The 24,824-nt window shown below is 35.7% G+C and overlaps 1 protein-coding gene across 3 annotated transcripts in view; it reads right to left on the bottom strand.

Moving 5' to 3' along the window:
- Positions 1-24,824, bottom strand: part of CTNNA3 (catenin alpha 3) — a 394,612-nt gene that overhangs the window by 146,592 nt on the left and 223,196 nt on the right. For all 3 annotated transcript variants that reach the window (XM_015866262.2, XM_032445274.1, XM_032445275.1), the window contains 2 exons: positions 9,420-9,500; positions 5,777-5,929 (listed from right to left, as the gene is read on the bottom strand). In XM_015866262.2, coding sequence (XP_015721748.1) covers positions 5,777-5,929; positions 9,420-9,500 — 234 coding nt within the window. The remainder of the gene's footprint in view (positions 1-5,776; positions 5,930-9,419; positions 9,501-24,824) is intronic.

Here is a 24,824-nt window from a genome sequence, read left to right on the forward strand (position 1 = left end):
ACTAAGCAACAGGTGCCCAGACCAAAACTATAAGCAAAGTTCTCACAGCACATTTTAGATAACAATCTCTTTCTCAAAAGGTAATTTTAGAAGAAGCTAAAGTAAGAAGAGCCAGTAACTTGTTTTTGTCTTTTTTTTTCCATATTATCAAGTTTTATTTCACTACGCACTTACATGTATGTGCTACTTACTGTCAATTATCAGTAACAGAATTCACCTTAGAAATCCTAGTTTGTGGAAATCAGAATTTCTTGCCTAACAGAAACAATGGTACATAGTCAAGACTGAAAAATAAAAACATAATAAAAAGTCAAGAATATGGCAGTAGGCAAAACTCTGAAGTTTATGTATCAGAGCACAACATCTAACTTGCATATTACTAGATCATGCTACAAAGAATACGATACATTAGTGTACTGAGCAAAAAGAGATGAAGAACACAAAGTTCACTTCATCATTGCCTCCACTTCTATTAAAACCCTATGCCTCAGCTTGGTAAAGCTGACCTTTAACCACAGCAGCAGAAAATTTGCATCTGTGCCAAAAGAAAAGATAATCAGAGGATTCCTTCCTGCTCCCATCAAATTCCTTTCTTAATCTCAAGCTCACCCAGCCTATCACTCCACCTCTCAGAAATCATTACTTCTCTTTGATAGAGCAGCCCAGGAGAACAGCCTGTCAGCTTTCCTAACAAGAAATCTCCAGTTATAGAATATCTGTTTTTCAACTTGTGTAGACAGGAAATTTCAGTCTTCCATTTTACCTATCTTTTGTTCTCTATCACATATTTTTGATCATAATTCATTATCACATGTTTGATCACATCATAAACTGTTATCATTTCCAACAGAAGTAAAACACAAGCTAGAATACAATCTTCAATAAAAAACAGGCATATCTTGCAAGGCATGATATGGAAAGTACAACAAAGTCCTAAAGCTTTTCATGCTAATTTTGATAGTACAACTAGTGCTTTTTTTTTCTGATTCCTTACAGAGCAAGTTTTAAAAATTTCTAAAAGTCAAAAACATTGAAAAGTGTTTCCATATAATCAAAAACCACCTTGAGATGTGCAATTTCATCTTAACATTTTAAGTGAAAAGGCATTTCAAACCAAAACCTAACAGGTTTGAGATTTCATGCATTTAACTATCATTTTTTCTGAAATATCTGTACTAAAATTAATGCATTACATTATGGAATTACTACTAAAATAAAAATCTAAGCAAAATATACTTTGGGGAATTTATTTTATTTCAAGGAAGATTCACAAAGATAGTGACAGAACCCTATACCAATTATGGTTGCTTTCCTTTTTATTATTTCTACAGCACAACTGTGAGTTTATTATTATTTATTACTCAGATAAACATTTGATAAAATACACGCAGGATTAAGGTAGATAAGCCAGAATAAACTCCATTTGAAGATTGTATAATGCAACCTTTGATACTCATGAAAATACTTCAGCTGCTGATCCTTCACATCCAGTATCCATTTCACATATGGAAAGTGTTCAGTGTACTAGGGAGGTGGGACTTGTTTTGGCTGGTTGGGTTTGGTTTTTTTGTGCTTTGCTTGTTTGGTAGTTGTTTTGTTATTTTTGTTTTTTAATCCATGTAATTCAGATTACTTTGTTTCCTCTATACATCTGAAGGCCTTATTTACATTCAGCTTTGAGGAATTATGGTGCAAGCAGTGCAAAGACGTAAGCCCAGGTGTCCCACATACTTTACCACTGCAAAACACCAGCCACGTTCATGAACCACCAGCTAATATTCCTGGTAGGTGTAATTAAGAATGGTGCTCCAAAAGTAATGCCTCTTGTTTTGTATTCCTGGTCCAGAACACCAGAGGCTGATGTCAGTGGGATGGCAGTAGAGGTTGAACCTTCCCACTAATATCCTCTTAGATCTTGTTGCTATGTGACAGATGACAGTAGAGGGGCAGTCAGACAGAATGGTGTCTGATATGGAAATGCAGATGAAGCAAAGGCTTGACACTGAATTCTTTCATGCAGAAAAAATGGTACCCACTGACATTCACTGATGCTTACTAAATTTCAGAGATTGAACAGTAGATGTCAGCACAGCAAGGCAATGCAGTGGTGCGTTTCAGTAGTGGTGACATCGACAGTGTGTCACCTCTACTGGTGCAGATACTCATGGGCATGTCACATAGGCTTTTGTTCACTGCTGGTCAAAATGCCAAGTGGTGACTATGTTGAAAGATAGCATTTTCTAGCTAAGAATTCTCTCTGTCAAACAGTATTATCATGTTCTTTGTTGTAGTTTCCACATAAATAAATAGTAGGCATTACTTTTGAAGCAACCTACATAACATCACAAGCCTCCTAGCACATTTTAACAAAAGCTAGAGCCTCTAGGCCAAAGAACAGTTAATAAAAATCAGGAGACAGATAACAAAAGAAAACAAGGAAGAACATATCTTGAGAAGTTTTGATCTGCTGATTAAAATAGAAACAACAAAGCATCTCTCAATATTAAATTAAGTACTTCTAATTTCCATATCAAACTCCCCGCTAGGGAAACCATTGCAAGAAAATGAACCTACAACCTCTAACTTGGTCTATTCTATTTATCCAGAAAACTCTCTCATAACCTACTATTCAAATATTCTTGATCTTTCAGAAATAGTTGTGAAAAGACAACAGAGATTACAAATTCCAAACTGCCATATGGAGCACAAGAAAATGCAACATAACGCTTGTCTAGAAAAAAAAAAACCAACACCTCTCAAGGTACAATTCATCCCACCCCACTTTAGGTATCTAGAAAATAGAAGCTGAAACTAGTAATTTAGACTAAAGAAGGACAGGCACTTACAGAGATAAACCATCTTTGGGAAATCATTATCTTGGGTTAAGAGTAAGTTGGGGTAGATAAGGTTTTATATTGAAAAAAGACTAACACAATCAATCTTGGAATACCTGACTTTTTCTACTTAGAAAAAGGACAGACCAAACCAAATGAATAAAGCCATACTAGTGGTTACTAATACAGAGAAAGGATTCTTATCATTTATTTTAATCTGAATTGAGAAGTGAAGGCTTACACTAAAAATAGCACAAATACCAGTGGTTTGTTTTACTTAAAATGGACTTACACCTCAGTGCTACAACATAAAATCACTACGTTATCTATCACTGGCAGCAGTATTAAAATCAATTTCAGAGCAAGTGGAGAGCTGGAGATACAAATACGTGGGTCTTGCCGGTCTGGATTCAAATGAAAATGCTACAGGTAAAATCAATTCAGCAACAGCAGTAATATTTAAAACTGACAGAATCATAGAAAGTGATAATGTGTACTAACTTCTACAAAGTGATAACTAGACCAAGAAAACTGTTGATTCTAATGTTGGCTCACTGATGATTTTGAAAATACATTATGAATGCTGTGTTATATTATGCTTTCCTGTCTCTGTTTTGAATTGATATAATCTAATTACTCATTAGTGGAACATTAGCATCATCACTTCAGCTAAACAACACTAAATGGAACACAATCTGCTGGAACAGTATTATTTTTAACGAAATGATTTACAGAAACTAATCTCTAGATGATGTTTTTGTTTGGACAGAATTTCAGCTGACAGTGTATACAGTTTTACAACACAACTTGAATTGCAAAATTTACCTTTTTGTGGTAAAAAAAAAAAACTTTCCATTTCGTTTTTTTTTTTTTTAATGTCATAACTATATTTTACACGAGCAACTCTAATATCAAGCAGTAATGTACAGATCTGTTGACATACACTCAGCAACTGAAACACAGCCTCCATGAGGTTGCCACAAAAGAGCTCGACCATTAACTCTACTACATATTCAACTCCTCCAACAACAGGATGAGGAGGAAACGCATGGCCTTGGTAAAAACCTAAGCAGCAGTAAGCCAAAAACCCCACTGAGGACATGCTGCCCACAGTCATGTACTTTAGTAAGTCACTTCCATTATTCTCAATAACAGGGAAACTGAAAGTTCAATTCTGCAATGGTGCACATAAGTAGTAATCCAGCTTTGTATTTCATAACCTTAGAACTATAGGAGTCTTGGTTGATTCTTTTCAAATATCTATATATTTTTTAACAATGAAGGAAATAAACAATAAAAGAATAAAAGTCAGAGGGGCAGGGAGAGGGGTTTGTTTGGGGCAGAGAGGATGGGCGAGTGAGTACCCTCTGCCAAACAAGGAAATAATATCTGCTATTTAAGAACTCTGATCAAATGCAATGATGCATGAAAACTTCATGGAATCTGGAAGCATTGTACAGAGTTAGATCTTCAGTTACATGACATCCAACTCAAAATTGCACAAACAGCATCACATTATGAAATATATACCTAGCAAAAGGCATGGCAGCCATCCCAAAAAGGGAAAACGATACACATAATCAAAAGTTTCACCACGCAAAAATAAGGGAAGAAATAAATAAAATGGATAATACAAGTACCAAAGATTCAAAAGCCATTCATTTCCTTTCCATTAGTCTTGTCTTTCTCACATGATCAAGCTTCCTGGTAACTCTTTTACCTATATCTGATCTTTGCAGGCTATCAGTTACCCACGGAACCACATTCAGCTGGAAAACAAGCTGCAGAAAACTAAGATTACTGAGATTTAATTCTAATCTACCTACCATGTTACTCAGCAAATTAAAGCAACAGTACAGTGCAACATAACTTTCATTTAGAAAAAGAAGTATTTTCCATTTAACACCTTTTGAAATGCTACAAACCAAAATATGCTTGCAATTCACTGCTTTAATTTACTCCAATGCTCCTTGATTTATATTAATTGAATTGTGATGCCACTTTCCACAGGACAGCTGCCTTATTCTTCTTTCTTTGCTGACACTGTTGAAAATGACCAATTTTCTATTTGGAATCAGTAAGTCTGCTTGTAGGTACAAGGTCTCTTAGTGAACATCTGCTTAGCCATTAACACTTCTTCATTTTTTGTTTTACTTCTTTACAGGTAGGCCAGCAGCTGATGGATGCAGTGCAACTACTATCTAACTAACATGCTGGTGAGCTTACCAGCACAGTTTAACAAAAAGCCGCTGAATATCAAACAAGCTCCTGAGAAATAAAGAACTCTAAACCAATATAAGAATTTTCAAATTCATTATTTCTGTTCTGGTAGATACCCAGAAGATAACTTCAAATGTACATTCATTCTGAATAGCTATGTATGATGTAAACACTAGTAAAGAGACAAGTTAGAACAACTAGTCACACAACAGCACATGACACTGCGCAGTCTCTGTGAACACCAGTGACTTGAAACATTTCATTAAGTATGTATTGTGCACTGTAGGCACTATATGAAGTTACAACGTAAACACACACACACAGTGTATTTGCATATACACTAAGATCAGCCTACTACATCTTAGAATGCTTACAGTTTGAGACTTAAAAAAAAAAATCACAGATTTCATCAAGATCTCAAACAATATACCTATGGAAATGCATACAATAATTTATCAAAGCAGAATTCCTCTCCATCAAATTTCTATTCAATCGAAGAGTATAGAATTGTCAATACCCATTACCTTATAGCATACCATTACATAACGTAAATCATGTACATAATGTACAAAAGAAGAGTGTGTTTACTATGCAATAATGCATTCTTACCAGAAATACCACCTTTATTCTTTCATGGTATTTGGCAGCAAAGGGAATACTGCAGAGGCAATTAACTTACACCAGGCAGTTAAAAAAAAAAAGTGCAAGACCATCAAACATACCTCCACAAGTCTGCTGGTGTGTTCTCGAAATATAGCAGCATATTCTTTTATTTCTTTTTCTCTTCCATTTTTAGCAGCCTCAATGAGAACTAGAAGTGGAACAGTGGTATCTAAGAAGGAGTCTGAGATGTGATCTATAATGGCTTTACGAAGCTGCAAAATAAAGCATTATATTAATACCAGCTATTTACCAAATTCTACTACACATTCATTGTGTTATGTATTAATAAACTGAGTTCATGAATAAAGTTCTCTGTAATTCTATATTAGTATAACATGAACATGTACACACTGCTTTCCTGTGTTAAGGGCAGAGTTACATGACTAAAACTATAGTTTTCCCATTTAAACAGAAAACACTCTCTAAAGTTAGGAACAGTTTTAAACTACCAGTATATAAATCTACAAGCCTGCATGTGTGACTAAATGAGTGTGTGTACAGTAACACAGAACACTTAAAAGGTGTACCAGTCCTCTCAAAATCAATAGTCAAACACTCGTGCTCTTCAGATGTCAAGGGAGAAGGCTTTTTTTTTAAAATGAAATAAAGTATTCATTTAATTATGTTTTACTCACAAAATGCTCTGTATCGACATTTCCTAATTATAAAATTACCCAAATATTTTTCTGCCTTGCTGAAAAACCCAATAATACACTCTGATCAATACAGTGCCCATCACAGTAGTTATCTCCATGAGATTACAAATTATGCCACCTGACAACAGATTAAAAGAGCAAAGAGAATTATACTCAAGTCTGAAGTTTTCCCTTTTTCAAATAATTGCTCTTGAACTTCTTCTCTAAATTATTGAAGAAATGTCACATTCTGATACAAACTAGCTTTCTTAAATTAGATTTTATGTAATCTTTCTGCTGATGATTGGGACGTTACTTGATTGAGAGGTTAATTTCCATGTTATAAACCAACACATGCCAATTATTCATTTTAATCAGAGAACATGGCATGAAATACAATGCTCAAAACTACCCATGAAATAGATTTGAACTATCAAGTTTACTGACTTTACAACTTAAAAAAAATATTTTTTTTGTAATAAGTATAGAAGACATTGATTGGAACAGAAAATTAGGAAAAAAAATTCTTTTAAGCTCTTACATGCTGGCAGTTTTATTGCTAAAGGAAATGCTTTTCCATTTAGCATTCAGGCTTAATGTATTTACATGAAAACTCTGTAAAAGTAAAGACTCATACAGCTGGAAAACTACTTAAGACATAGAAACCTTCAAAAACATAGTTTAAAACGTTTAATGCTTTTGTCATCTGACTTACTGTAACATATTGCTTTAGAAAACTCAATCTGAATTGTATGCTCTTAAAAGTTATTTATTAAAAGGCAGAAGTTATGAGATCCCAACATAAAACTGGATAACTTTTTTTTTTTCCTTTCGAGTCTCATCCATACTAATTCTGCTGTTTTAAAAATGAAAATGACACCAGAATCAAAGAACCTCCAGTCCTGTTGAATTATCTTTTAACATTTGTGTCCAACTGAAGGAAACTGCTACACTCTCCTCAACATTTATCACATGCATTAAAAATAAGTGCAACCTTGAGGTATCACAGTGTAAACTATTCAGATCTTGATTTATAATAACAACAAAACACTGCAGAACCATATCAATGGCTTCTGATTCATCATCTCCAAGAGACATGTTTGGGTTTGGAGACATAACCCAGGCTATTGTAATTTTGCAGTCTTACTATATTATTTTAGGACCACTGACCTCAGTAACATTCATGGTGAATTTGAGGCATTCAGTCTTAAAATAGAAGCCTAATCTTCTCTCTCATCAAATAATTATTTGCTGTCACTTTTTATGGTGTGGTAGGATTAATTAATCTTTCACATATAAATTATCAGTATTATTTTGTTCTAAGAAATCCTCTATCCTGCAGTTCAGAAAATGAAATCTTTTTAAAAAAGATAGTGCCATGTCTTTGCTGAATGCAAGCAAGTTTGAAATGTGTTTCTACTTAAACTATACTAATAAACACCCAAAGCTGAGATTTTCAAATTTGGCCTGTGTTCTAATAAAGAATGAAGAAACGTAAAACGAGGAAAGGAAAAGGAACTGCCTGAAGCAGTATTAAATTCTCTTCAGCCTAATCCTAACAATAATTTTTTCCACTACTCCATATGTCAGTTTTTGGCACTGACCAGCTGCAGAGGGAAGTGCTAAGAATTAATTCAAAACATAGAAAGACAAATAAACAAAGAAGAATAGCAACAGTAGCTCCAGCAGGTGCTATCAGGGAAGGTATTGAGCTGTCATTAAAATTCATCTCCTACTTGTAAGTGAAAGAGATGCAGTCAGGAGGGGGATGATGCATAACTTGGAGGGAGTACAGGAAGTATTTCTTAATACAAACCTTCTAGGTAAATATCACAAAGCCAGAGAACTACTCTGGTTGATGATACTGGTTCTAAGCTGTCAATTAATTAAGCACGACTGCATTCAACCCAAACATTTTACAAAGGCTCCTTTAAAAACATGATTTTTTAATATAAATTTTAAAAGCTGCAAAAGAGACATTTCTTCAGTCAGTGAAAAGATGGAGCCTACTTCAGTTGTGGAAGAGACAGTATAACACAGTGGAAGAATTAACAGAGCACATGATTAAAGTGCATCACAGGGGTGTCTGCACTGAATATATTTTGATGAAACGTGAAAGGAAGTGGGATAGGTAGTTAGCTACAAACACCATATTACAGTCTTCTCATCTTTCATAGCTACTCCTGTATGACCACAGGAGACAGAAAAAATTTCACTCATCATCATAAAACATAGGAGTTGGGTTGTAAGACTGTATACAAAGATTATACGGATTCTCCTCCACCAGAGAACTGACAAACAGCCAGTGCCAGATAGGATAAAAGCCATGTGTGTTCACATTCTGCATGGCCATAAATTTTCATATGGCTGGTCAGGAAAGGCCTGGCTGAAAGTATTACAAGCTTTTCAACTCTCCTTTCTAAGCTGGAACTTCCTACACTTCAGCATCATAAACAATTTTCTCAAAGATGCTTTCTGCAGCTGCAACAATGTATACAGAGCTGACTGTCCAATGCTCATCTTCTGCAATACACCAAAGCTGCAGATTTTGGTCCATGTCTTACATTAGTCTTAGGATAACGTGACACAAGACATGAGGTTTGACTCTAAATCACGTATTCCCAGTATCCTTCTCTGTCACTTAATCTTCCAGAACAAGGAAGGACTAAACATAGACTCAGTGGTCCCTTCAAGTTATCAATTTCAAGATCAAAAAATAAAGTGAATAATTCAAGTATATTTAGAGTAAAACTGATATTGTTTTCCATATATTACCAATATATTCTTCTAGAAAATGCATATATATACACACACTTGGACACGTACATGTGCAGAGTTTTCTCTACGTATACACATATATACTACCAACATCTAAAAATGGTAGGGTTTTTTCTTCACAGTTTTGAAAATCTGGACATATATGTTCCGCAGACTGCTGTAATTATCTTCAGAACTTCTCTAACATAAAAGTTTATTTACAAAATGTAGTGCCATAAAATCTGAAAACCGCAGTTTAGGTAAGTTCTTAAGTCTACTTTTCCAAGTACCGGTTCCCCAGGAAAAATACCTGTCTGCGAAGATCTCTCGTCTTCTTGCACATACTGTCTATTGCAGTACTCAAAGCATCACTTCTTTCCTTCCTGTCAGTCTGTAATAAGCATGACAGAAAATAAAACAATATTTATTCAGTATTTTTTATTTGTGTTCTCCGATCATTAAAGCATTTGGTAAATCATATGATATGCTTAAGGTTTTTTTTTCCCCCTAATTTCAATGTGAGCATCCCTAGTTTCTGAAAAACCCCACAAAAAGCTGATATGTGATGCTGAACAAAATCCAGTGAGTCAAAACAAGTTCTACTAACTGTGTGTAGGAAAGAAACTGAACAACTTTATCTTCTGAATTGCTGTCATACAGTAACTTATAGCTCAGGATAACTAATGAAATAACATTAATATTATTATTGATGCCAATCCATTATCACCATATTGTGAAAAATCACTTTTTCCACTCTACAAGCAATTCATAAATTCAGATGTCCACAGGCTGTTTGATAATGCTTTAATCTGAAATCATTATTTTACTCCCATAGAGCAGAATGGGTGAGTTTCAAAATGTCCACAACATTGCAATGCAAAGGCAATAAACACAGCCAATGAAAATAGGCAATCTTTCCATTTATCAGCACATTCATTCTCAGCATCAATAAAAGACAGAGCTACTGAAATATTTCAGAGGTCTTTAGGGAATCAGCCATATACCTTCCAAACAATCTTTACTTTTTATTTCTGGCTACAAGTAAAGCACTTATATCACTGTTAGCTATTTCAAAAGCACAGCTAGCATTTTTGTTCTACACCAGTATTTTTCATATATGATACTGCCACAGTAGTTGTCTTAAGAAGTCTTTTTCCCATGTAGCATATATTGGTGTGGGGGTTTTTTGTTGTTGTTGTTTTGTTTTTTTTTAATATCAGCAAACAGAGCAATATGCTTAGCATTAAAACAGACTAGAGACAACCAGGAGCATTTACATTAAATGTGTAACATCATAAATGCCTTTAAATGATTGATATATTTTCTACCAGCAAAGGGAACAACAACGTTAAAAAATAAAGATTCCTTATTAATGTTTGGATGCTTTCCTATCATCTTCAGTTTCTGAAATTGCTTATAATCTTCATAGGCAGACAGTCAAATATACATTTTGGAGAGAGAGATCATTATAGTAATGTGACTTTCTCAATCCAGCACTTGCCTAGGAACCAAAGCAATTGCTAGGAAAACAGGCCCAATAAAATTACTGCAGATATAAGTCAGCTCAACATCTACCTATACATTTTTCACATGATAGAATTCACAGCTCTGTGCGGGTACATTCTTTGAAAGTTTTGTATTTGTAGTCTTTTCATCAATGAGGACATAATCCATGTAAAATATCACAGTATTTTTGCAAGTTCCCCTAGTAATCTGAAACTTCAGAGGAGGCAACTGATTATACAATCAGCTCTGGGCAAATTTAAGTTACTGAGGCAGCTAATAGGAAATTACTTAACAAGCAACAAAACCTAAATATACTGTAAAATGTAGTTTCCAAACATGAAATATGGACAGACCAAGAACGTGGTCATCATAGCTTCATACAGTCTTCCTTATAGAAATACGAAGCGTCAAAAGACATTACTGTTCAGGTAAATCATTCTTACAAAGATTTAAATATTTCAGAATCGCATACATCCTGTGAGAGGGACATCTAACTACAAAGTCTGCTGAGAGAGTACACTTCAAAGGTCAATGGCCCTGTGTAGCATTGTCCACATTCTGCAAATTCTCACCCATCAGGCCCAAGTGTCTTTGAAGATGGAATTACTTCTTTCAGTTAAGTTTACTAAGCTCAGCAGACTTTCAGACACCTCCATGACAGCAGAGATTCAAGTTCTATACTTGCAGACCACATTTTTGTTTTTTTAAATCAACGTATTCACTGTTTTAAAAGTATGTGTTACAAAGAAAGGCATATTGAAAGCGAACATGTCCACATTATGTACCACTATAAATTACTAAGTAATACAGCCAAAATGCCTATACTGGAAATACTCTGCATCTGCTTGTCAGTGTTCTTCTCAAGACTGCTGTATTTGAAAATAAACAAGTCCTTTCTGCAGTAGCTCATTCCTCTAAGAGTGAGTGAATAGAGGAAAGGGTTATGGAAATGATGCACATAATTCTAGGCTCTAGGTTATGAAAATCATGCAACTGAACTAACCCCTTTATCTCAGTTTTCCTGTGCACAGCTACAGTTTTAATTTGTAAGATAAACGTCATAATGACTATATGGCTCCCTCGTGTAGATATTACAAGCAATATACAGGTCCTATTTCAATGCGTTTTTAACTCAATACACATTTTACAAGCACAGAATCACATTATCAACATTTCCATAAACGAAAACAAACATTTTAATTAACACTGCATAACCTGAAGATAAACACTGAGTATTGCAGACAATACAGGACTAACTTTTCATATGCTTGCAAACAACTTCAGCTGAATTAAAAATTATACATTGTAAATACATTCCTGTCAGATTTTCACCTAACATAGCACAAATCTAAATGGAGATGCTCAGCTGTAAAGAGTCTCTAGTGTTCTATTTTATAACAGCAGGTGGTCATGACGTCATGATACTATAGGTCCCTCCTCACAAGATACACAGATTAAAAAGAATACACTCATCTTTCACATATAACCCTGAAGGACTCAGGAATATGTCATCAATGTCATCTTCAGTAGGTACGCATCAACATTTCAGAGTATTAGCAAATAAAAAAAAAATAGCTCTTCAGATTTCATACTCTGTTGATTTCAAGAGAGACTCTAAACAAAGGATCATTATTCTGATAAAGTTTCCAATTTCATTTTTCCTATACTTATGTAGCGCTACAAGTGTACACTTAATAATTGTACTGTGCTTCCAGTCTGAGCACTCAACAGAGGATTATACAGAAACTCATGAAGTATCTAAAGTCTTCAAGCTGATAGGTCTGAGCGAGATTTATAACAAGGATACAGCCACTCACAGGTATTAAAATAGTTAATAGTGTTAGTATTCACTATGTGACTTCAAGAAAAACATTTCTTCCAGCCATAACCAAGAATTCCATTACAACAGAGAACTGAAATACTGTCCGGACAAAAATAAATGAGAGCCATCTGTGTGAAATAGAGCCTGTTTATTTCAGTATGCACTGGTGCTAAAGTTTTCACAAGTATTAACTTAAATCCTGCAAGGCTGTATTCCTTGAAGTCTCCTTGTAATCACCAAAGTGAGAAAAGAATCACTTCAGATTACTTGCAAATGGCCTGATCCCCACTTCAGGCACCACAGAGGCTGGCGAAAGACCTAGTTTGGCAGACTGAAGTTTATAGTGTTAATCTATTCAGCACCCAAATGCTCTTAATAAACTATATCCAAAAACTGATCTTATGCTCTGTTACCTAGTATGCATCCCTAAATGGTTATACAACGAGGAAAACACTAAACAGCTATAAAAACTTAGTAATTATTTTCACTGTTTTTCAGCAAGCTAAGAAACGGTATTGTTACAGCAGCTGTACCACGACTCAGCAATAAACATCTTTTGATTTACTTCCAAGTCCAAAAGACTATTTTGTTTTATAAAAGAGTTAGAGATTTTTTGAAATCAGTTTTCCATAAAAGCGTCAACATAAAAGTAAACAGCAACCAATACCATAATAAGTTTATAAACATGTAAGTAGACAATTCAGTGAATAAGACACGGCTTGGACAGACACAGCTAGAGATTCCTGGAGGTATCAAAGGTCAGGCCAGATGGGGCCTCGGACACATAGTAGATATTAGTGTATATAGTGCTTATAAATGTTTTGCCTTTTGAATTAAAAGGTCACTGTGAAATCTACAGAAAAGCACAACAGTGATGAGAAAATGTATCTAGCAAAATAGTTTCACACTTCACTGTATATTCAAAAAATGTTTTCATTACTGTTGAAAGTTGCATTAGTGGGTCTGCACAAGTACATGAAAAAGATTTTCTTTCATATTCATCTCATGGACATGCTGTTGGTTCAAATACTTTTCTGAATACAACAAAGCCAGGAATATTTCAAGCATCTATCTTAAAACAAACATACACACAACCTTTGCAAGGAAGGATCCAAGTAAATCCTATTGCAGTCTTCATTTATATTAAAAACATATGAACTAACAGAGAAGGGCTAAGAGGTTCATCCCCTTGATTAATGGGCTTATGCTTGGCAAAATTAGTGGCAGAGCTTCAGCAATCAATATGTAAACAAAACTAATATCACTACTGACTTTCTTTGCTGGAGTAAGACAAAGAACTTGTCGCCTGAAGGTCAAGTGCAGAGTTAAGAGATCTGAGAAGAAGCAGAAGTTAGTGCCTGGCAGTGAACCACCCCTTAGAGAAGTCAAGTCTGGGACAGCCACATCAGAAGGACAGCAGGACTGCAGAAACATTTCCACAATGGGAACAATCTAACACAGCACAGAACGTTCAAATAAGTGTTTGAATAACCTTTTCTTAACAGTTACTGTTAAAGGGATGTCTGCAGGCAGATCTTTCAGGATTGCCTCTGTCCCTGACAACCTCCACTAGATGAACAAGCAACAGAAACTGAGTAATACAAACCCCACTCCCACCAGCAGTCTTCCTTCCTGTCAGATCGCTTGCTACTAGTCTGTTCTTCAAGTCTCCTTCCTTACCCTTGCTCCCGGCACTGCCAGTGCCAGCGGGGCATTTGAACTGCAAAGAGACAGACACTTCCCACACTCTTACGCTCAAGGCATAAGGTCCTTTACACCACTGTTTCATAGGGTATAATGAATTTACTACTACCAGAACATGGAAATCAAGTTTCAGCTGTCTTCCTATCAAACCTCTTTGCACATCTGACTTCCTATATCAATAATTATTCTTTTTGTTAATACAGGCAACATACACATATACACACAAAGTATTTTAAGTTGAAAACACTATCTTTATTTGATAACAGATTGCCTACACACTCCTATTAATAAAATCTAGGCTACTTTTTCTTACATGCACCCAACTTAAGGAAGCTAGCTTCTGTGAAAACAAGGTACTGCATTAACAAAATAATAACTGCTTTAATTGACAAGGGCATGAAAGATCACACATAACTGAGCAAATAAGGAATCTTTTATATGAAATTTTCACTACAGATACCCACTTCAGCATGTTCAATACATGATTTTTTTCTCTCTCCAGTTGTAATGGAAAGCTCACTACAGATCTAATGGTGCGAGACACAAAGTGCTCTGTAAGAAATGAATCACCTCAGCCTCTATCAATATCAGCTAGAGCATAGGAGTCTCTCCTCACTGTGTGAGTTATCCTTTCTTCACCAGTTCACAAGAAAATTCCTGAATTTAAAGCCCTCTGCATAATTTCATTTTGCTATTCACTTTTAACTAGTTCCTAATACCGAAAAACAAATTTAATTCTATGTGAGCATGGATAATACAGCCTAAGGGAAAAACAAAAAAACAAAAAAACAGAATTTATGACCCTTTAAGTAAATAATAATAATGAAGTATTTTAAAGATCACAATCCTATTTTCTTAAAAATAACGTTGTTGTTGGAACATGCATCACATTGCATCTTAGTATGGACTCCCTGAAACACTGGCATGAGACACCTGAAGACAGGAAGAGCAGTTGATGCACTTCCAAGGACAAAGATGGATCCCTGGTTTTTGCTATGAGCATGAGGTCATCAATCCTTTCAAAAGAGGAATGTGAGCAAGCCACAGGTGGGAGGGAAAACCTATGTAGTTCTGAGTTTTTATTGTTTCTGATACATAAGGTCAGTATCTCATTATATCAGTTCCTCACATGTTTTTTCACATTGCAATAGCAGGAAAAATTCAGTCTGATTCCAAGGTGGTCATAAAATATCCCATGTTTTCCTAATACACATCTTCGATACACTCACAGAAACTGAATGCATTGCAGCTGGTCTGTTGCAAAGCAATTAAAATGATTGCTTACTATTTCCAATGCAAAATCAAAACACACACATACTTTGCATTTCAAATGCAACAAATGCTTCATAAAAAAGTCATGCAGGCTAACGGTCCTTTCCTTTGGGTTGTACTTCAGCTTTAAACTACCTGGAGAAATAACAAGGAAATAAATTTCTTCTATTTATTTTGATCAGATATTGTCTTATTCTGATGATGCAAATATAATCAGAAATAAGGTAATGTTAGTACCATCAAACTGATAACATGACACATACTGAAGGTTCATCTGCTTTTCATTAAGGAGCAATTTTTTGAAGTCCCTGATACAAAAGTTTTTAATCTAATATCTATCCAACTGTTCTGGCAGCTTCACAGCAGAGAAATTGAAAATTAGTTGGAAAAGAGTTCTTCCTACAGCAGCAATATACAGTTATATACAGTTCCTATGATGAACTATCATATAAATTCCATGGTGATTATACACTTATGAAAGGGAAGAAGGGGACGAAGGGAGAGGAGAATTTGAAATAAAATACAGTATAGTTGTTAAGACAGTCCTTCTCATTCCAATTCCTAGCAGCTTCGCAGTATTCTAAAGGGGGGCTGTAAGAAAGAAAAGGATAGACTCTTCAGCAGAGTCAGCTGTGATAGGGCATAGAGAGAGACAGTTTCAAACCAAAAGATCTAGTTTGGATATCAGATAGAATCTGTTTATTTATTTACAATAAGGGTAGTGAGGCACTGGAGCAAGTTGCCCAAAGGTAGAAATTCCCTCCTTGGAGACATTCAAGCTCAGGTTTGACCAAGCTCTGAACAAACATATCTAGCTGCAAGACTTGCAGTTTATTGAAGGGGAATTGCACTAGATAACTTTTAGTTCCTTCCAATTCAAAATATTCTATGATTCTATGAAATCCCAAACAAAGACTACAGAATCATAGAATCACCAAGCTTGGAAAAGACCTCCAAGATCGTCTAGTCCCACTGTCTACCTACCACCAGTACTTCTCCATTAAATCACATCCCTTAGTACAACATCTAGATGCTTCTTGAACACCTCCCAAGATGATGACTCAACCACCTTCCCTGACAGCCCATTCCAGCACCTGAACGCTCTTGAGGAAAATACTTTTTCTTTTTTTTTTTTTAGTATCCAACCTGAATCTCCCCTGGCTCAGCTTGTAGCCATTCCCTTCCACTCTGTTGCTAGTTACCTGGGACAAGAGGCTGAATACCACTTCACCAGAACCTCCTTTCAGGAAGTTCAGTAGGTGTAGTTCTATGTAGTTAGGTACAAAATGCATTAGTTAACCCCTCTGTAATCCAGAGAAACTAAAGTAATGTGATTTTTGAATCAAGGAGGTTGGAAGAAACTTCAGAATGCTCAGTGAATGAAATAAACAGCTTGTGGGTAAAAGAACAAGGCAACTGGCATAAACATTTAGCTCTTAAACCTACAAATTCTTTAAGTAAACACTCATCAGATTCCTCTGCATGCAATAAATCCAGGTTGTATGAATTCCTTTATATGCTTTGTCTACATGGAGGACAACAAGATGTTACATATATATGTATGTACATATAAAAGACGTTTTAGGTGTTGTAAGAGCAAACAATAGTCGATGCAATCACTTCACCAGTATTCAGCACTACCAGTCACTTCTGAATAAAACATCATTTTTTTCGGCACAATGAAATGACTCTGAGTTATTATTCCCTGAAGCCTGAGACTAAATGCTTTCAACACACAAATGTTATTTAAAAAGTCACAACTTAAATAGAGAAAATCTATTCCACTGAAGATAGTCTCTGTTGCTAGCACTTACAGAGCAAAGAACATGAAAGAGATTGATAAAAGAGTGCTTGAATGATCCTTTTACACTGACAACTGCAAGGAAAGAGGCCACTGCACAGTCATTTATTTAGCAGATTGATTTGGACAGTGAGAAACTTGAGTGTTACTGTGGTGGCTGGATAATACTCTCAGTGAAAGAAGCACACTGAGATCCAGGATTTCCGCAATACCAAAGGAAAAAGAAAAACAGCAAACTGATAAGTGTTGCAGCTAGGAGGGCAAGGGAGGCTGCATGTGATGGCATGCAGGGAAGACTGCTGAAAATTACAATCTTCAGAGGGCAGGGATCTGCAAAATAATACATGAGATCAGTAAAGTCTTTCAGGGCATACTGCTCCGTGGGTCTGTGATGGAAATCTCTGCCTTTTTCCCTACTTATCTTCGCATTTAAAAAAAAAAAAAGTGTCCCATGGAATAATTCAAACACTGCAACACTGTGGACATTTTAATGAAGTGATCATATTTTAAGCTGCAAGTATTTTTCTGCAGGACTTGTAAATTTAACATTTCAGAGACTGTTCTCCTAAATCAGGAATCTCCAAGTTTTGGTAAAAGAAAACACAACCAGAGCAGACTCAGGAAACTAAGTAGGTACTATGATGAATAAAGCTAGGAGCAGAAAGAGAAAAGAATCGTGAAAGGTTTAAGAGAGATATGAATAAATTAAAATCTGGAGCTGATGCATCATTGACTGTACAAAGTTAGCTTTCAACTGAAAGGCAGCAAAGACTAAATACAAGGTAATGAAAAGCCCTGATATTAGCAGAAAGCTCAAGCAGAATTGCTATGACAGGCAAAAGATAAAGGTATGTGATAATAGAAGGTCAGAATCATGCTTTGAGTAAGTCTGGAGGTCACGAAGACAACATCTTGTCAGGTCACCTTGGTGATTTTACTGACATTATTCATACTTCCTGGTAACTATATTTAATGCAGAAGTGAATAATAATTTCTCTGCTACAGTTAAATTAATGCCCAGTAATCTGATGACAGCATTTTGTAACAACATGAGTTATCAGTAAAAGCAGAATCAATTAAAAGGTATCTGAATACCAAGTGGCGCACACTGGTTTCGTGGACTATTCCTACTGAATGTACATTAAGCGTCATCAGCAAAGAAAACAAAAGAAACTTACAGATTCAGATTGGGTTCTACTGGAAGACATGCTCTAAAGTACATGACTCAGATCTCATCAAGAGAGGTTAACAGAAAGAAAATAGGATCCAGCAGAGGTTGTACTTGAGGTAGACAAATGCTTCTTAAAGACATCTTGATGCATTTTTGCCAGCATGGTAAGAGATATGTTTGCTTACTGCCACCACACAATACAAAAATGATGACGAGAAAAGAAGCTTAATATAAAAAGGTCAGAAAATGTAGTAACTTTTTTTTTTCCCCCACCAATGTAGTAGTTATTACAGAGCTCAGAAGAATATTTTCACCTTTAAGATTTATATTCATTCTTTCACTTTCAATTAAACACATGGCTGAAATCTAGGGAGTAATCTTTTATTTCTGTAAATGTGTTTACAGATATTACTGAATTATATAGAAAGTTTAAAAAAAAGTTAAAAATACATAAAAGTCCTAAGATTAAAAAAGTAGGACCACTGTAAACACTACTTATGAGTTGTAGTGCACTTGTAAATTCATAGGTTATATAACCAGATACTCTGGTTATTAAAATCAATCAGTATTCTGTTTGTGTATTCTGTAAGCGTGTACACTGATGCACCACTATAAGATGCCTTATTTAAGAAGAGTTCTTGCAGGTCCAGATACAGATAGTCTCCTCAGAAACATCTGGATGCAGATCTTCCAATAGTAAGAATCAATAAAAGGAAAAGCTTAGAAAGGGACTGTTTATGGACTCCTAATGGTAAATAAAATATGGAGAAAACCTAATACGCAAGCGCACATTTAAAGACTGTGCTGGTGTGAACACTGCTGAAAGGACACAGAAGATGTGAAGAAGAATCTTAATTCCACCATTCGTCTACTGCTTCAGATTTTGCTTCTGTTCACTATGTATCTATGCATATTTGTTGGTACGCACAGGTGTATTATTCAAAGGCAGGGAAATTAAAGGCTGCAGTTGTTCATTTTTAACTAGCGTACATGTTCCCATGTAGGCAAAATACCTCTAAAATCACATGGCAGCATTACATATTAAAAACATCTAAAACAATAATTATACAAAACTGCATTAATGGGATCCAACAAAGTATCAGAACAACTTTACATGAAAAGGCTTTATGTCAGATTGTGCTGATAGCATAAGAGAAAATTGATGCTGTACTAAATCATATAACAAAGAACAAATTTGATGTGACAGTGTCTGAGAAGAACGTTAATAAGAGAGAAATCAAAAATCATTTAAAAAGAGAATGGGAAAACCAAGCAGAAAAGCCAAAGCAAATCTTCGAGGAAATATTAGTTATGTAATTACAAAAGAGAGATCAAATCATAAATTATGGAAGAATTGTTTCCTACACATAAGGAGAGAATAAGAGAATTACAAGCAACTGAAACAAGTCTGCAAAACTGAGGCTTGGTTTTGCCTGCTTAAGCCCATCAAGCTTTTATTCAGTAATCTAAATGCCAATATTCAGCATAATCATGCTACACACACAAGAAGCCTCAAATGGGAACTAATGCACAGACTTAACTACTAACAGAAGCTTATACTGACAGGTTAACAACTGGAGGGTATTGAGAGGGCACAAACCAAACATAAAAGTGACAAAACTGAAGGCTCTTCTTACAAAAGATTTCACTTGCAGTGCTTCACTAAACTACGGCAAATACAGCAACTTGGGTGGAAACAGCTAAGATACTTCCAGACTACTGTTCTGCTAAACTAAGTTTAAAAAAAAAAAAAAACAAAAAAAACCCCACAAAACTGAATTCTGAAGAGCTATCTGAAGCAACTATGGCATTTACAGAAAACCAAAGAGAATCATGCCACTACCTGAAGGCAGATGATGGAAAGACTACACTCTGCCATCCACACACACACACCTGCGCTCTGCCTAAGAACTCTTCATCCATGATAGTAGAGCAAAGGCCAAATAAAAATTGGCCAGCTTTGTGGGAAGCCAGTTAAGTTCTTAGGTAAACTACTTGCGCTCACTGCCTGATCAAGTGAGGATGACAACAGAAGACTAAGACAGAAGCCACAGCAGCTGCATCTGATTCTCATAACTCCAAGGAGACCATTCAAAGCCATTCTCAGAAAAGCACAGAAGTAAGATTGTGTTACAGGACTACTTCATAAATTCCAAACTAACCAAGTTCAAACAACAAACCTGCAAAACGGCCAATGTTGATTTCATTAAATCATAATTATCATATTATTTAGCACATCTTAAAAACAGAAGTCTCTCTCTTGAATAGCTCACATCTGAAGAACAGAGAAACAGGTACACAAAGTCTATAGGGAGTGGTGAAAAAGCAGAGCTTTGACATGATGTCTGTTAGATTCACCACAAGCAGAACAGCAGGAGCATGCTCTGGAAAGTTCCTAAAATGATCTGAGTTCTACATCCTTTGCACTCTCTGGATATGTTTCATCCAAGTTTCATAAAAAGTTTTGAGAGGGAGAAAGGTTATAAATATTGTTTTTGCAAAGATTCCTTAAGTACAAAAGCTCAAAAAATGCTTGTAGCCATGTTAGCTTTATTACTGCTTTAGCAACAAGGAGACATCATCACTCAAGTGACAACAGAAAACGCACACAGGGTGGGTCAAAAAGATGAAATGAAACACAGCAAATAATAATTTATTTCGCATACAATCAAGAGATAATGATCTCAGGATATGCAAAACATCTTACCTCATCACTCTTTTAGTTGTGGTACTTAGTGAAAATGTTACTCTTTTTGGTTAAAGAGTACATTATGCTGGCCATCACAGTACGATCAAATGTTCAACATACAAGCAAGTACTAAGGTTTTAATTAAAGAGCCATTAAAAAAAATTGCTCTACCTAATGACATTTAACTGTACACTGAAAAATAAATACAGCTTAAGTTCCACTTGGAACCTGAGTTTAAATAAAAACAAGATAACAAAACCTACATATTCAGTGCATTTAGTAATCCTACCTATACCAGAATTACTTTGTTGATAAAACTAAGAAAAGAAATAAGAACAAGTTACTAAGATGTACAAGAAGTGCTTTGCCATCATTTTCATATATAATTGAAATACCAAAGAGTAGCATACATAGAGACTATAAATGATACATGATGGAAACAAGAGGATAAAGGAAGCAACCCAAATCTGGCATCAGCTCTACAGAATGTTCAACACAGGGCAGAGAATGACATGAATTGCCAATTCTTGTTAGCTCTCTATTTCTAAAGCTGCACATGTCACTAGCATCCCAGAAATTAGAAAATTCTAATTCAAATTAAAAAAAAAAAAAAGCACTTAGAGGCCAGCATCTCATCCACTTCAAGCACAATATGCACAGACACTGCAGGTAAACAATGGCACTGCCTGACTCTGGAGACTGACACAAAACATAAGCAGCTTCCCAGTTAGGGAATAAGCCTGGTAACAGAAGAAGGGAAGCTGAATGCAGATGAGCCAGGTGACAAAATGTTATCCAGGGAAGTCTAGCACAGGGAAGTCTATGAATAGGACCCTCTAACTTCCAACAGGTTTACTGTTGACATAGGCAGCAATGTTGCAATGCAAAGCAGGGCTTTATCCATGTTTTTAAAGAGAAATAGAATTTTGTGGATCAAAACCAAAGATATCTTTACTACAGCTGAACCAGGTCAATTAGCCCCTGGTGTTCCATAAAGCATGGGTCCTATTCCTGGCAGCATAGTGTTACATATTGTTACAATGGTTGAACTGACAAAAAAAGATCTAATTTCTATTCTATATATAAATGAGACGAAACACTGATTCAATTAAGTCAGCAAATGACATCAATTTTATGTATGTGCAACCCACATTTATTTTGAGCACAGATAACTTTGGTACCACTCTTGGAATTCAAACTTCAATGAATATTAAAAAAAGTTGTAACATAGAAAAATACTTTTAAATGAACCCCCTTTGTAAGCAAATGTACAGCAAAATAACAGGAGCCAGCACAGAAGATTCATGCAGAATCTAAAAGCTGATGGTTCATACAAAGGACAGTAGGTGCCATCTGTTATCTCATGAAGAATTTAACTTGTGTCAGTTTTTGGACAATTCACCACAGATGTAAAAAATCACACTTCAAACATCTCTTCAGTTCTTGGATGCATGCTAGAAAACTGAAGCCTTTCTTACTCAATTTTGAAAACCGCAGAAACTCATTCACCAAAGTCTCAGTGAGAAATTCATTAACTTGCATATCAAGATCAGTAAGTTTTGTAAAATATATTTCCTGTCAGCAAAATGTTAGACAAAGTAGGCTATTTTAGCTTAACAACATAAAGGCCGTAAACACCTTGCAGCTCCACCACATGATTCAGATTCAGCCCCTCTTATTTTTTGTACCTTAGATAAAACTTAGGTAGCTCAAAAGCTTTTGAAAACTATATCTTGTCATTAAGTAATTACTCAATCTCACTAATATATGTATCTCATGACATAGCCTTAGGAGTACACTGATGCTCATTATCTGTGTCACTCGTTTTGTGTTAGCTAAGAATTTATTGCCAGATTCACAAAGAGATTAAGGTAACTTTCTCAATAAAGATAATACCGAAGAACAGCTACCCCTAGTGATCACTGATATGGGAGATGAAGTTCAAAGCTTATCTCTGCTAACAGATACTTCTCATTTTTCTCAACAAGACTGCAGACAGACCAAAAATGCCAAGGCATTTTATTTATTTATTTATTGAGGCATTGCGAAGGCAACACTCAGTGCATATACACATATCTGCAAAATCTCTACAAGCAATTTTACCAGGAGCATCTTTCCAAATAGGTCTGAGTCACATTGTTACACCCGGTCAGAACTCTAGCTTTGAAATGCTAACCTACTTCCACCTAAGGACCTGAATCCCAATTTAAGTGCCTCTGATCTGACCTCCGAAACAGCACAGCAAAAAAAAGGAAAATCTTTCTCTGTATCTCTGTGCAATATTAATCTACTTTTTGGAGCTACCAAGTAAGGATCAGTCTTTTTTAATTACCATAATCATTAAACAAAGACCATGTTATGAAGAGGGTCACACATGGTCAGGATATCAATGCCAGACAAGGAGCAAAAGGAAGATCACAGAACGAACAAAGAAGCAGTTGGTGCAAAGGAAGGGGAATTTAAAGCATGCAAAATGCATCAATAAGAGAAAAGGGAGAAAGAAATAATCTCAGCGAAGAAAAACAACATGAAAATAAATTACAAGCACCAGTATTTTCCATAAAGCAGAAGGCAGCCCCTCTACAGCCCTTACTTGGAATGCTGTAACTTGCTTTGAGTTTTGTTCACCTCCTATAGAGGAATCAAATCCTTTTCTGAATTACATTTGCTTCAGGATGGTCCTGCTTGGTCATCTTCCCTACAGCTTCCACACACACTCTGACTTTGGTTCCTTTTTCTCCCTCATAAAAGCCAAAGATTCTGTATTTGTTTCCTCCAAACCCAGCTTTTCTCTGACTGATGGTATATGGCTATTACTGCCTGTCTACCCTTTGCCCTATTCACTCATGATTTACAGAACTTCCATGTGGTAGCTTCTATGCAGGACTTTTAGGTAACTGAAATCTTGTCTTTTTTTGCACATATCACCCAATATTTCTATTTAGAGACAGAAAGGCTACAACAGAGGGATAAAGAGAACATGCGCATACACATCAGTGCTTTGTTCACTTTAACTCTCCCATTATTTAGTTTTAAATGTTTTCACTTTCTGATTTCTCTGTGCTCCACAGTGAAATAAGTCAATACAAAAAGAGTGAGTTCAACAACAGGCGTTTCCTTTTCCCCCAGTGCTCATTAAGGAGAAAAAGAAAAAAAAGAAAAATAAAAATAAAAAAGCTGAAAACAGCAAAAGCTCTTAGCATAGCGTAATGGCTGCAAAGCAAATAAACAGCCTGAACCTGAATTAGCAACACTTAATCTATCAACACTTTCATTATATGATAAAATCCACTCATTTTCTGAAATCAGGGAGAAAGACATTTGAGAGCCTAAGTAGAGGGAGGGAGGGAGGGAAATCAATTGTATAAATTATATTTATATGGAGAAGCCACAGGTAATACAGGGTGAGGGAAATACAGGCCATTACATTATTTTAGAGCATGTCTCTTCAGCCGAGCTAAGCATTACAACCAGATGAGCACACCATTTATCCATTTAGATCTCCTTAGAGAATGGCCATAAGAGGGTCAGTGCACAAAACCAGCCAGAGGCCTCCATGCCTCTCACACATTTAACCTGCAGCCTGGACAACCTCTGAGTGACAAGAAGCTATTGTACAATCTTAAGTTTAGACTGAACTGAGAAATTACAGACAAAAAAAAAAAAAAAAAAGAGAGAGAGAAAATTGTCTCCTTCACAGTAACTACTTCCGCTATTTTTTGTTAGATTTCAACACTACTTCTGTTCTAA

The sequence above is a fragment of the Coturnix japonica genome, chromosome 6, assembly GCF_001577835.2.
Source record: "Coturnix japonica isolate 7356 chromosome 6, Coturnix japonica 2.1, whole genome shotgun sequence".
Taxonomy (NCBI): Eukaryota; Metazoa; Chordata; class Aves; order Galliformes; family Phasianidae; genus Coturnix; species Coturnix japonica.